At 38.4% G+C, this 14,254-nt stretch overlaps 1 protein-coding gene across 1 annotated transcript in view; it reads left to right on the forward strand.

The window, feature by feature from the left end:
• The window catches only part of DDX60 (DExD/H-box helicase 60), a gene marked incomplete at its 5' end in the record, with an annotated part of 90,845 nt that overhangs the window by 14,494 nt on the left and 62,097 nt on the right, over window positions 1-14,254 (forward strand). Inside the window, 5 exons of the mRNA XM_081092752.1 lie at window positions 1,759-1,900; window positions 2,817-2,972; window positions 6,310-6,415; window positions 6,876-6,991; window positions 8,809-8,969. Coding sequence (XP_080948878.1) covers window positions 1,759-1,900; window positions 2,817-2,972; window positions 6,310-6,415; window positions 6,876-6,991; window positions 8,809-8,969 — 681 coding nt within the window. The remainder of the gene's footprint in view (window positions 1-1,758; window positions 1,901-2,816; window positions 2,973-6,309; window positions 6,416-6,875; window positions 6,992-8,808; window positions 8,970-14,254) is intronic.

The raw sequence follows: 14,254 nt of genomic DNA on the forward strand, positions 1-14,254 counted from the left end.
TGAGATCATATGGCATTTATTTGTCTTTCTCTGACTGGCTTATTTTGCTTAGCATAATAATCTCCAGGTCTATCCATTCTGTCGCTAAAGGTAAGAGTCCTTTTTTATAGCTGCCTAGTATCCCATTGTGTAAATGTACCATAGCTTTTTTTATCCACGCATCTACTAATGGGCACTGGGCTGTTTCCAGATCTTAGCTATTGTAAATATGCTTCTATGAACATAGGAGTGCATCTATTCTTTCTGATTGGTGTTTCATGATTCTTAGGGTATATTCCCAGAAGTGTGTTCTCTGGGTCAAAAGGCCGTTCCACTTTTAATTTTTTGAGGAAACTCCGCACTGTTTCCCACAGTGGCGGCACCAGTCTGCATTCCCAACAGTGCACCAGGTTTCCCTTTTCTCCACATCTTTGCCAGCACTTATTGGCTGTTGATTTATTGATGGTAGCCATTCTGGAAGGTGTGAAGGGATATCTCATTGTAGTTTAAATTTGCTCCTCTCTGAGAACTATACTAGCAGTGCAATCGGTTTGTTTATACCAGCATCACCACAAACAACTGTAAACTCTGAAAGTTGATTTTCTTTTTGTAGTCCAACTACTGTATCTGAATTAGGCTTTGATTGCCCAGGCATTCACTTCAAAGAAGCATCCACTGCAAGTGGCTATCTCTAATAAACACTTTGCAGGCCACAGAACTACATAAAATACCAGGGTGCCTCCTGCCAACCCTCACCCCCAGCTTCTTTGTTGTAGAGATCTTGGTTGATTTCATAATGGGGATGCTTGTTTTTCCCTCTACCCATGCTCTCAACCCTTGCTCTTATGTTTTAAACTCACCAGTCAAGTGTGGAGCAGAGAAGCTTCAGTTTTCCTCCTTGGAACTTAACTCTCCCAACACTAGTACTGACTGAGGGGATGACGAGGCTCTCCCTTGCTGAGGTTGCTTCCTCATGCACTTCCCTGGACTAAGTGTGGTCAGTGAAGACATTCTGTCTGTGTTAGGTGGGGACATAGCCCCAGATCATCAACCTGGTAGGTGGACATCAGTGTAGCCCAGTGGTCGGCAAACTGCGGCTCGCGAGCCACAGACAGCTCTCTGCCCCCTTGAGTGGGGCTCTTCCATAAAATACCGACTTCTGCGCATGGGCCACGAAGTTTCAATCGCACTGTACGTGCGCGCCCGCACGTGGTATTTTGTGGAAGAGCCACACTCAAGGGCCCAAAGAGCCGCATGTGGCTCGCGAGCCGCCGTTTGCCGACCACTGGTGTAGACAAATGAGAATCTTTGAGTTTGAAGGATTCAGCATCTTCTAGGTCCCTGAACAATCAAATGCTCTTTATTTTTATGCTCTTTTGACCTGAAAGTAAAATTGGAAAGCATTAAAACCTAAGTAAAGAACAGAGGCACATTGGAAAGCAAAAATATTTCTAAAGCATTGGGACTCTGTGTTCTTTCATATTGAAAGCATGGGAAAAAAGGGTAGTAAGAGTTAAATATGGACTTCTCTGCTTCAGAATAAGGAACTACACTTAACTCATTTTATTTTGGTCAATTTAATTTTATGTTATACTTTGACTTTTAAGGTATAAATTATTCATAACTACCCAGATTGAAAGGGTTTACACTAATAAGAATTGGAAAGAGCCCTGCCAATTTGCCTATCTGTTGGATTACAGACATTTTTAAGTCATGTTATAGCTTATTGCTAATATAGAAATTGTCAATAACTTGGTTTTTTTAATTTCCAATTTTCAGAGAAAGTGGTGTGAATATTTCATCCTAAATAATAGAAACATTTTTGAATTTTGGAATCTGAATTTAATTCACCTTTGTGACTTAAGTGATGAGCTTTTGTTGAAGAATATTGCTTTTTACTATGAAAATGAAAATGTTCAAGGTACTATCTTAGCATATTGTAATAATTATACTTTCATCCAGAGATAAACAATGTAAAAAATTTAAAACTTCAAAAATAATTTCCCTATATTTCCAATATATAACATAACAATCATTCTCCTTCCAATCTTTGTTTATACATGTATATGTTTTATGTAGTTGCAGTTTAAGTGGGTATTGTATTTTAAAACTTCTTTTAATTTAATATCATTCCACAGATATTTTTGGAAAAAAGATTGGTAATTTAAGTTTAATTTTTCATTTAAATAAATGCATAACTTTTTCCCATAATATTTACTCTGATTAATATCATCATTTACTATTAGATATTTAAGGAATATTTTTCAAAACATAAAGCTGATTTATGCATTTGTAATATCTGATTTGTTTTTCTTTCTTTGACTTACTTTCTTAGAATAACTTTTCTGTTGCTTCTTAATAATAAAAAATAAAACACATTCTAAGAGAACTACAGCTGGGCATTATTGATGTTTGACCCCCTATGATTTGGTTCTTTCATATTGCAAGCATTGAAATAAATTGGCTACATATAAGTTTAGGAATCCTCTATACATTTTCTGAAAAATCATAGTTTTTATTCAGTTTTATTGATTGTAACTTTATGTGTGACCTAGTATTTTTATTACCTTAAACGATAACTACATATGCACCATCTGTTATTGTTAGTTAAGATAGTCATACCTTTAATACTTGTTATAAAATAGAACAAGATAACATTTTAAATCTACAATATCATAGTCAATCTAGAGACCATTTTCATATAGGTGCAGTGTAGAACCCACTGAAAATTTTACTGTTTGACAAGTATTTCAGAGATCTATGAATTTAATAAAAATGCATGTTTCTGCATATGTGTGAATGACTTTTAACAGTTAGTATTTTAAACTATTATTTAGGCCTACATTTGAATTTGGGAAATGACATTATGAAAGATTATGAATATCTCTGGAATGCTGTATCAGAGTTGGTCAGAAAGTTTGATGTTGGAAAGCCATTTCCTCTGAGAACAACACAACTTAATTTTCTTAAAAAGGACCCAGTACCAATCAAAGGTAATAACACTCTAAGTTAATCTGAAATATATATAAAGCATCATTTCTCTGAAAATATTTTGAAAGTACCATTACCTAAATGCTGCAAGTATAAACACTTTTCTGGCACTATGCAGTTTAATAATAAATTACCCTTGTTGTCATTTTATCAGGGTGATATGCTGTGATTATAGTTTAGAAATGTTATATGTTTTGCTTGTAACTAATGTTGTGATTAAAAAAAAAAAAAGCCAGACATAGGTTACTGCCATTTTCATTAATTTGACAGTAAATAGATCAAGTGATAATAATCTCTTATGGCCAACCATTGAGCTACCAAACATCCTATCTAATAATAGACAAAGATGGTAATTGACCGTACCTTTGCTACGCCTCCCATCGGCTAATCAGTGTGATATGCAAATTAGCCACCAACAAAGATGGCGACTAATTTGCATACTGCAGGCAGGGCGGGACAGCGCGAGCTGCCATCCGGGCCCTGTGTGCAGCCCCGCCCCCAGCCAGGACCCCCGTGTGACCTCTAAGCCCCGCGCCGCCTAAGCCCCGCTCCCATTCGGGACCCCGTGTGCTGCCTAAGCCCCGCACCACCTAAGCCCCGCCCCCAGGCGGGACCCCATGGCGATTAGAGAGCAGGAAAGTGCCTCCCACAGGCAGCACCCAACAGGGCCTGACACCGGGTGCCCTGGCGATCCAGCGATCAGTGAGCAGGAAAGTGCGGCCTGTAGGCAGCACCCAGCAAGACCTACTCCTGGGTCACCGGCGGTGATCCCAGAGCAGGAAAGGGCGGCCTGCAGGCAGCACCCCACCCTGGCCACAGCTCAAGGGAGAGTACAACAAGCAGTGGAGGCCAGGAGCCTGAGAGATCAACAGAGAGGAGCACCTGCTCCAAGCCTCCACGGTGTGGCTGGGGCCAGGCCCCCAGCAGACACACACACACACACACACACACAGTGCCTGCTCTGAGCCTCCAATGTGGCTGGGGGCAGACCCCCAGTGGGGACACACACACACACACACACACACACACACAGGACACCTGCTCCGAGCCTCTGCTGCCAGGCTGTGGCCGTCAGTAGGACATCCCCTGAGGGCTCCCAGACTGAGGGGCAGACTGGGCTGAGGGAACCCCACCCCCCAGTGCACGAATTTCGTGCACCGGGTCTCTAGTCTTTTTACATAATGATAGCTAAGCTAAAAACAACAAAATGGAAATCCCAGGGGCCTAAAATAAAGAAAGTCTGCTCCCTGGGTAATGCCAAGTAAATCACTGAGAGTTTCTGGTTATTGATCTGCCCTCCCAAGCATTTGGGGCTCTGATTAACTGTATTAGCAGATAACTCTAAGCCACCTTAGTTTACAGGATTTTCTGCCAAATATTAGTGTAAATACAAATTTTCAAACAAAGGAAATAAGCCCTAAGAAAAACAATAAGAGAAAAAAACTAGAACTCTTAAACACTTCAGATTTTATAATTACCAAATCTCAAATATGCTATATATGTGTTTTAAATGTTGTAAAAAATAAAATATGAGACTTGACACATGAGAAAATAAAATACTATAAAACATCATTTTCATTTTAAAATAACCAAACTTTTAGAAATGAAAATATTATCAACAGATGAGTTAAGAAGCTGATTGAATTTTGCTAAAGAGAATTTGTGAACTAGAAATTGATCAAAAGAATTACATAGCACTAGAGATTAACACATTTTACACCTTAAATTTACACAGCTGTATGTTGATTGCACTTCAATAAAACTGGAAAACAATTTATAAATAAATAAAAAACAAATATAAATAGTAAATATCAAAGTGATATTAAAATATATGAAGAATCCCTGATTGGTGTGGCTCTTGTTTAGAGCGTCATCTGTACACTAGAAGGTTGCGGGTTTGATCCTGGTCCAGGCGTATACAGGAAGTGCTTTCTCACATCAATGTCTGTCTGTCTCTCTCTCTCTCTCTCTCTCTCTCTCTCTCTCTCTCTCTCTCTCCTTCCCTCCCTTCCTCCCTCCTTCCCTCTTCCTCTTCCCTTCCCTCCCCTCTCTTTCAAATCAGTAACCATACCTTTCGATGAGGATTAACATATATATGAAGGATAGAATGAAGAAGTCAACCTTTCATTTGGAGATTCATAAGGAGAGATTGAGTCAATGTGGGTTGGGAAATAATTGAAGAGATCAAGGTTGGGCATTTGCTGGATTGATGAAAGATAAGAATTTGCACATTCAGGATGTATTATGAATCCCAAGTGGAATAAATTAAACATGTAGATATTCACACTCTTAGGCAAATACACTCACTTGAAACAATAGAATGAAATTGTAGAATATAGAAATAAATATCTTAAAAGAATTAGTTACTTATAAAGGAACAAAAAGTCTAGTAATAGACTTTTTCAATAATAATGATAATAGAAGTCAGAATAGAGTGACATTATATATAATTCTTAAAATATAGTTTATGAATGAAGGAGTAATATAAATATTTTCAGAAATACAAAACTGATTTACCCATCATCAAAGCATCACTGATGATATTTCTGTTTGATGAATTTCAGGAAGAAGAAAATGATCCCAGAATGAATGAGAACAAAAGCTAATGGGGTTTAGGATGTATTGATATAAGGATATTTTTCATGACACGGAGAGAGAATATATATATATCTTTCCTCTTTCCTTGTGTCAGGATAAATTCCACCAGGCAGAAACTAAAGTGCCAGTAGTCTGTTGATCCCAGAAAGATCAAATAAGTTAATGGTAAGATTAGATAAGGAAGAGAGGAAAATAAATGCAGGACAAGTTAATGAATAGATTTCCACTGTGGGCAACTACGGTTACATTATACTGGGACTCTCAGCCTTTGGTTGAGGACTACTCTGGAGCATTAAATTCTTAGCACTGCTCCACATGGACCATAAGATAAAAAGTGCTCAGGCAGAGAGCTGTAGAGCTCAGCAGGAAGGTATTCGGCAAAGATAGAAACAGTGAACACCAAGGGGTAATGAGCAGAGCAATGGCAGGTTACCTCGAATTATGAACCGGATACTAAATAAAAGCTTGTATTTGCCAACTATCATATACATGTGGCATGCATGTGATATGTATGATATTTACCTGCCTACCTACCTACCTAAATTATATCTATTTGTTTATATTCTACTGTTTTCCAAAATGTTTTAATGCAGGAAATAGTTTTCTAGGAAGGCCTGGAATTTAATAAATGTAAATAAGATCAATGAAAAATGTTTTTTAATGTAAATTTTTAGAAAATAATGTGTAATAGTCCTGTATGAAAGTTTCACATTTGACCTTCTCTTAATATTTTGTTTGCAGATACCTCCAAGGAAAAGATGCCCAATTTGGGTTTTATTCCAATGTCATCAGAGATGGTTGATAAATTTGTTGGAGACATTTTGAAAGATTTGCCTTTCTTAAAGAGGTATAAGGCCAAAAGTGCCCCTATAAACACTTGTATGGAGTAGAATAATTAATCATTAAAGATTCTTTGAACTATAACAGATTAGAGTATATTAGATATAATATGTGTTTGTAAAACATATGAGTTTGATATCAAATTTATCAACGTCCTTTGATTAATACTAGGTGAAAATCAACATGGTTTTAATCTTAGAGTAAAATCACTCGAGCTGCATGTTTTTAATTAATGAATTCATTAATATTTTTTGACGTTGATGGGACTGTTTAAAACATCAAGTGGATTCTGGATTATTAAGCCTCTAATAAACTGCTCTTTGGGTTCAACTATTTGTATCATATCACAGAAAGAGGAAAGGGGGCTTAATTTTTAAAAAAAATATGATTGCAAATTATAATCTGTGTTATATTATATTAGAATGCCTGTACTTTAAAATATGAATATATTTCTTTTTATCTCATAGGGATGATCCGATTGTAACTTCACTGGTGAAACATAAGGCATTTGATGAACTTGTACATTGGCATTCTCACAGACCCCTTAGTGATGATTATGATAGGGCAAAGTCCGCTTTTAATGGTGAGCTCTGTGACTCTGGTGAAATAAACTAAAACCAATTTCATTCTCTGTCTTTTATCTCAGAATGAAATATCAGCATATTATGTGCCACAAATTATATTTCTTGAGTAAGACTAGTCCAGAAAATATGTAGGTGAATGTCAGTAAAGATGGTAGAGAAGAGTCCCATTTCGTTTACTGACAGTCATATGTACATAGGTATGTCGGTGTCTTAGGAGGAAGTACACAAAGATGGCATTTGTCCCCACAAAAGTTAGGAGCTGTCTTAAACAAAGACAATTTATAATTAAAGAATTCTGTGTATTCCTTGATGTCAAAAATATTGAGGCCATAGTCTTTCAAGCAATTGCAGTTGCTTTCACACCACCCAATTGACAGCGTTTAACAAGTGCCATCATTTTATCAGCCTTCATGCTTAGGATGGTAGGAACTATAAATGGAGCCATGGTCGGCAAACCGCGGCTCGCGAGCCACATGCAGCTCTTTGGCCCCTTCAGTGTGGCTCTTCCACAAAATACCATGTGCGGGCGTGCACGTATAGTGCGATTGAAACTTCGTGGCCCATGCTCAGAAGTTGGTATTTTGTGGAAGAGCTGGTATTTTGTGGAAGAGCCACACTGAAGGGGCCAAAGAGCCGCATGTGGCTCACGAGCCGCGGTTTGCCAAGCCGCATTTTGCCAACCACTGCACTAGCAGTACATCAACAGAGGTTGAATTAGGGATCTGGTGTCCTTGGATCATTCATTTCACCTTTGTTCTATGCTCACACCCACTCCTCCTTCCTGCAAGTTGACAAAACTTACTTTCAGGAGAATCTAGGAGTGTGCACAGTAAGCATGCTCATATGAAATAGTCATCAACCTGCTATAAACAACTATCAAGATCCTGCGAGATGCAAGGGGATCTTTTACATCAGCGGTTCTCAACTTGTGGGTTGCCAGCCTTTCACAGGGGTCGCCTAAGACCATCGGAAAACACATATATCATTACATATTGTTTTTGTGATTAATCACTATGCTTTAATTATGTTCAATTTGTAACAATGAAAATACATCCTACATATCAGATCTTTACATTACGATTCATAACAGTAGCAAAATTACAGTTATGAAATGGCTACAAAAATAATTTTATGGTTGGGGGTCACCACAACATGAGGAACTGTATTAAAGGGTCGTGGCATTAGGAAGGTTGAGAACCACTGTTTTAGATGAACCATTAATATCCTTCAAAGTGGTTTGATTTGATATATGTAGATAGACATAGAAAAATTAACTAGCGTAGTTATTCCCTTTGAGTATTATACTTTTTCTTGGGTAAGGGAGTATGTCACATCTTGACTGTTAAGATTTACTCTGTTATTAGATTTTACCAAAGTGTAACTTTTTCTCAGCTGCCAAGCTCTTGATTCTGTGACTATGGTCTGGAGTAATGATTTTTCCTTTAAGTGATGCAAGAAGCCAGAATATCCTAAATGGCTATCTTCTTGACTCTGCCTCTACTTTCCTTTTCTTAACTTTAGTCACAAGACATATGACAAAGGGAATGCCTAGAATCTGTCATAGCATTCTGATATTTGTTTTGAGAGGTAGATAATGAAAGAATGCTTTATCATTTATATCCTTTAAATAAAGTAAGGAATTGTTCTACAGACGAGATAGTCTGAGTTAAAGATCCCCTCTTTAACAAAAGTGAACAATAAGTTACTGTTCCAAACTCAAAAAGAAAGTGCATGTTAGATTGGGATGATGTGAATAATTAGTGAGAATACTATTGAAGAAATGCAGTTGTATTACATTTTGTCTTTTCCTTTTCAGGAAACCCTAGAGATCCTTATTACCTTAAATCTCTGCAAAAGTATCAAGTTTTTCAGCGATTTTATGGAAATTCATTAGAATCAGTCTCTCCCAAACTCATTGTAACTCAAGATGTCAAGCCAAAGAAGAATTTCAGTAAACCCAAGACCAAAAAGGCAAATGTAGGTTCTATAAATTCTACCAAAATATTTTACTTTTTTTGCCTCTTTTTAAGCTATTTTGTTCAGTCTCTGGTAGTTTCTTACAATGCTATGCATATATACTATATATGGGCATATAGACTATATGCATATATACTATATGCATAGTATATATGCATATATAGTATATATATGATCATATATACATATATATATGATCACCTATTATTTACTTGCTAAGATGCTCTAATCTGCATATCTAAAATATATATATTTATTAACAAAAATAAAACTAAAGGCTTGGATGCAAAAACATTGAGATAACAGTAAAAAAATATCTAGCTCTTTGGGAGTTCTGGTTCAAGATGGCAATATAAGAGGTTGCTGAACTCACCTCCTCCCATGGACACACTGAATTTATACCTTGCTTAGTTATTCCCTTTAAAATTCCCAGTGAAGGAAATCCAGAAGCTAGCTGAATGGACTCTTACCCATTGAGTGAATGAGAAAACCCCCCAATAAAACAGGAAGATGAAGCTGAGACATAACTCTTGCAGTAAGCCCCACTCCTGGCACAGTGACATACAGGGTGGGGCAAAAGTAGGTTTATAGTTGTTCATATGGAAAATAATGCAATAATTAATAAATAATAATAAAAGAATAAACTCTGTGTTTTTGCGTATTCACAACTTTAAACCTACTTTTGCCCCACCCTGTAAAATTAGGAAGGAACACAATTCTCATCTCTCCCTCAGGAGGGAAGGGTTTGGACCTAACATTTAGAACCCCAACTTTAATAGGCTCCCAACATATATACTCTGAATGCCAATGGGGCTTGCTTCCACAAGACCCATAAGACAATACAAAACAAAGACACAGTTCTTAGCAGGCTTGCACTATACTTGCCTAGCTATCCCTTCCAGGGCTCAGCCAGAAGCAGCCAACTAAAACACCCATCTCCCATCCTTTCCCTGAAAGAATCCATTTTCATACCTTAAAAACTGCTGCCTTACAGTCAGTCTTCTCATCTCTATAACCTGCTTCAGGTGGACAGTGTAATAATGTAAATAAATGTAATGTATTTTGCATAAGCCAAATGGTAACCACAAAGCTAAACAATATAATATATAGACAAAAGAGAAAGAAATCTAAGCATAGAAATCTAAGCATTATAGAAAATCATTAAATCACACAGGAAAATAAGAAAGGAACAAAGGAATTATAAAATTAGCCAGAAAAAATTTAACAAAATGGTAATTGTAAATCAGTACCTGCCAATTATTTTAAAGATAAATGTACTAAATTATCCTATTAAAAGACATATACCGGCTGAATGAATAATAGCAAAAGACCCAACTATATGCTTCCTACAAGAGACTCACTTCTGCTATAAGGACACACATAGATTAAAAGTAAAAGGATGGAAAAAGATATTCCACGTAAATGAAATAAAAAAAAAACAACAGGGGTAGCCAAGACCGGTTTGGCTTGGTAGATAGAGCATCTGCCTGCAGACTGAAGGGTCCCAGGTCCGATTCCGGTCAAGGGCATGTGCCTTGATTGCGGGCACATCCCCGTGGGGGGTGTGCAGGAAGCAGCTGGTCGATGTTTCTCTCTCATCGATGTTTCTAACTCTCTATCCCTGTCCCTTCCTCTCTGTAAAAACTCAATAAAAATATAAAAAAACACACAAAAAAACACCCCAGGGGTAGCTATACTTACATTAGAGAAAATAGATGTTAGGTCAAAGACTATAATAAGAAAGAAAGAAGGTCATTATATAATGAGAAAGTTACAAACCTGAAAACTTTTTCTCTAAGATCAGGAATAAGACAAGAAAGTTTACTCTTTCCACTTTTATTCAAAACTAGAGGCCTGGTACATGGATTCTTACACTGGTAGGGTCCCTCGGCCTGGTCTGTGGGAAATGGTCCCAAACCAGCAGTCTGACATCCCTTGAGGGGTCCCGGAGTGCGAGAGGGCATTCTGCAAAGTTGCTGTTGCTCAACAGCTCCTGCATCTGCCCCCTGGAGGTCGATGCACATGATAGCTACTGGTCGGTTGGCCGGTTGGCCAGTTGGCCAGTCTCTTAGGCTTTTACATATATAGACCAGAGGTCCGGTGCATGAAAATTCATGCACTGGATGGGGAGTCCCTCAGCCCAGCCTGCCCCCTCTCACAGTCCGGGAGCCCTCAAAGGTGGGAGGTGACCTGGTGATCAGGGGAAGGCAACGCCCCATCACACCTCTGCTGCTGCCACTGCTGGCAGCGCAAGCCTCGGCCAGCTTTGGTTACCTGAGCCTCGGGCAGCCCTGGATGGCTGGGAAGCCACTATCCAAGGCTTGCCTGTGCCTCTGGCCGGTCCTGGGTGGCTGGGGGACTGAGGGGATGGGGGGACTCCAGAGGCAGGCATGCAGAGTGGCTGGGCCCGCCTTGGGGCAGGCCTGGCCTTGCTGCATGCCTGCAGCCCCAGCAGGGATGAGGGGACTGGGTGCCATCTTGTAGCTGTGGGCGCTGCTATCTTTGAGGGTGGACCAGTCAATTAGCATATTCCCTCCTTATTGGCTCTGGGCACTGCCATCTTTTTGATGGTGTGAGGGTCAATTAGCATATTCCCTCTTTATTAGATAGGACTAGTGGCCCAGTGCATAAAATTAGTGCACTGGGGGGTGTCGCTCAGTCCAGCCTGCACCTTCTCTAATCTGGGACCCCTTGGGGGATGTCCAACTGCTGGTTTAGGCCCGATCCCACATCCCTCTCACAATCTGGGACTGCTGGCTCCCAACTGCTCACCTGCCTGCCTGATTGCCCCTAACCACTTCTGCCTGCCAGCCTGATCATCCCCTAACCACTCCCCTGCCAGCCTGATTGACGCCTAACTGCTCCCCTGCAGGCCTGGTTACTCCCAACTGCCCTCTTCTGCTGGCCCGGTCACCCCTAACTGCCCTCCCCTGAAGGCCTGGTTCCCCCCAACTGCCCTCCCCTGCCAGCCTGGTCACCCCTAACTGCTTTCGCCTGCTGGCCTGATTGCCCACAACTGCCCTCCCCTGCTGCCCATCTTGTGACCACATGGGGGTGGCCATCTTTGATCACATGAGGGTGGGCATCTTGTGTGAGGGTGTGATGGTCAATTTGCATATTATCTCTTTATTATATAGGATAGTACTGGAAGTCCAAGTCCATCTAGAACAATTAGTCAAGAAAAAGAAATAAAGGCATCCCAATTGAAAAGGAAAAACTAAAACTGTATCTCTTTGCAGATGACATGATAGTATATGTAAAAGCCCCAAAGACTCCACCAAAAAGCTGTTAGAATCAATAAATAAATTCCGTAAAGTTGCAGTACAAATCAATAAACAAAAATCTGTTGCGTTTCTATACACAATGAACTATCAGAAAAAGAAATTAAGAAAACAGTCCCATTTTCAATTTCATTTAAAATAATAAAATACTGGCCCGGCCAGGTTGCTAAGGTGGTTGGAGTGTCATCCCATACATCAAAAGGTTGTGGGTTTGATTTCTATTCAGGGTACATATCTAGGTTTCGGGTTCGATCCTCAGTTGAGGTGCACATGGGAAGCAACTGATCAAAGTTTCTCATCTTTCTCTCTCTCTCTCTCTCTCTCTCTCTCTCTCTCTCTCTTCCCCCCCCCCCCACCCCCAGTAAGAAAATCAATAAAAATCATATTCTTGGGTGACGATTTAATAAAAAAATAAAATACTGAGAAATAAATTTAGTCAAGGAGGTGAAAGAACTGTACACTGAAAATTATAAGATATTGATAAAAGAAACTAAAAAAGAAACAAGGAAATGGAAAGACATTCTATGCCTATGAACTAGAAGAATTAATATTACTAAAATGTCATAATACCAAAAGCAATCTAAAGACTCAGTACAATCACTATCAAAATTCCAATGGCATTTTCACACAAACAATTCTTATATGTGAAATCTAAAAAAAAGAAAAAGAAAAAGAAAAAGAAAAAGAAAAAGTCAAACTGCTAGAAACAGATAGTAGAAAAGTTGCCAGGGGCTGGGAGTTGGAGGAAATAGGGAGAGGTTAGTAAAAGGGTACAAACTTTCAGTTCTAAAAGAAATAATGTCTGAGGAGCTCATAAAACATGGTGAGTATAGTTGATAACATTGTATTGTATGATTGACATTTGCTAAGAAAATAGATGTTCAATGTTCTAACCATAAATAATATGTGAGGTGATGAATGGGTAAATTCGCTCAATGTGGGGACCGCTTCCAAAATGTATATGTATATCAATCACCAGTATTTACACTTTAAATATCTTACAATGTTATTTGCCAGGTATGTCTCAATAAAGCTGAAATTAAAAGAGGAAGTCCATGAAGAAATGAGGACATTTGTTCTTATAGTAAAAAGCAGCTTCCCCAAGCCGAACTAGGTGGTCATAATTTTTCTGTCTGTCATGATGACATTTTTTATAGCCAATTTTATTAATGAGAACATCCAATTACAGCTTTCTTCATTTAGGGCTATCAAGATGTACCTTCTTCGTTTTTGTTTTTGTCTTTTGTTTTTTTTTGAGAGGTGATAAAATGTCAAGTTTGTAAAAATCCTCATTACATAGTACAGGTTCTAAAGACAAAAAAATTCCATGCTTTTTTTTCTTCCACATTGTTAGAAATTAAGTAACCTCATGGGAATTAAATACCCTCAGTACTATATAAGTGTGGTCTTTTGGCAGCAGTTTAATAAATCTACATATTTAAGAAAAAATCATTTTCAAAGGCAAAGAGCCAAGGGACATCCTTGTCCTATTGAGACAAAACCATGCTGAGTTAACCCAAGACAGTACATTTGGAAGATTAAAACATCGGGAAACCTCAATATTTCTTGATTAGAATTAAACACTGAGAAAGTGATGGCAACTAAAATTGACTTCATTATAGGCAAACTTTAAGTATTAATTTCATGACTGACCAGAATAGTGCAAGATTTGTCAGAATTATCTTGCGAATACAGCAATTATCTAACTTGCCTTTGTATATTAATAAACCTAAATGGTAAAAATCTAGTAAAAATGGCTCCATCTTGTGTTTAAGACAATTGGAAATGCATATCTAGATAGCGCAAATCAGTTGTACTTCTGTTGCTTCTTTTTTCCATTCCTTTCCATGGTTTTCTTTATATTCCTCATTCATTCATCAAATATTATAAACTAAATATTTTGATTTGTAACATCTAGACAACTCAGTTTCAAGGATATTAATCTAGAGAGGAAGTATGACAAGCTACAATACATGTGATGAGTGCTTTCATAGTTGCCCAGGA

The sequence above is a fragment of the Myotis nattereri genome (genome assembly GCF_964212035.1).
Source record: "Myotis nattereri genome assembly, chromosome: 5".
Classification (NCBI taxonomy): domain Eukaryota; kingdom Metazoa; phylum Chordata; class Mammalia; order Chiroptera; family Vespertilionidae; genus Myotis; species Myotis nattereri.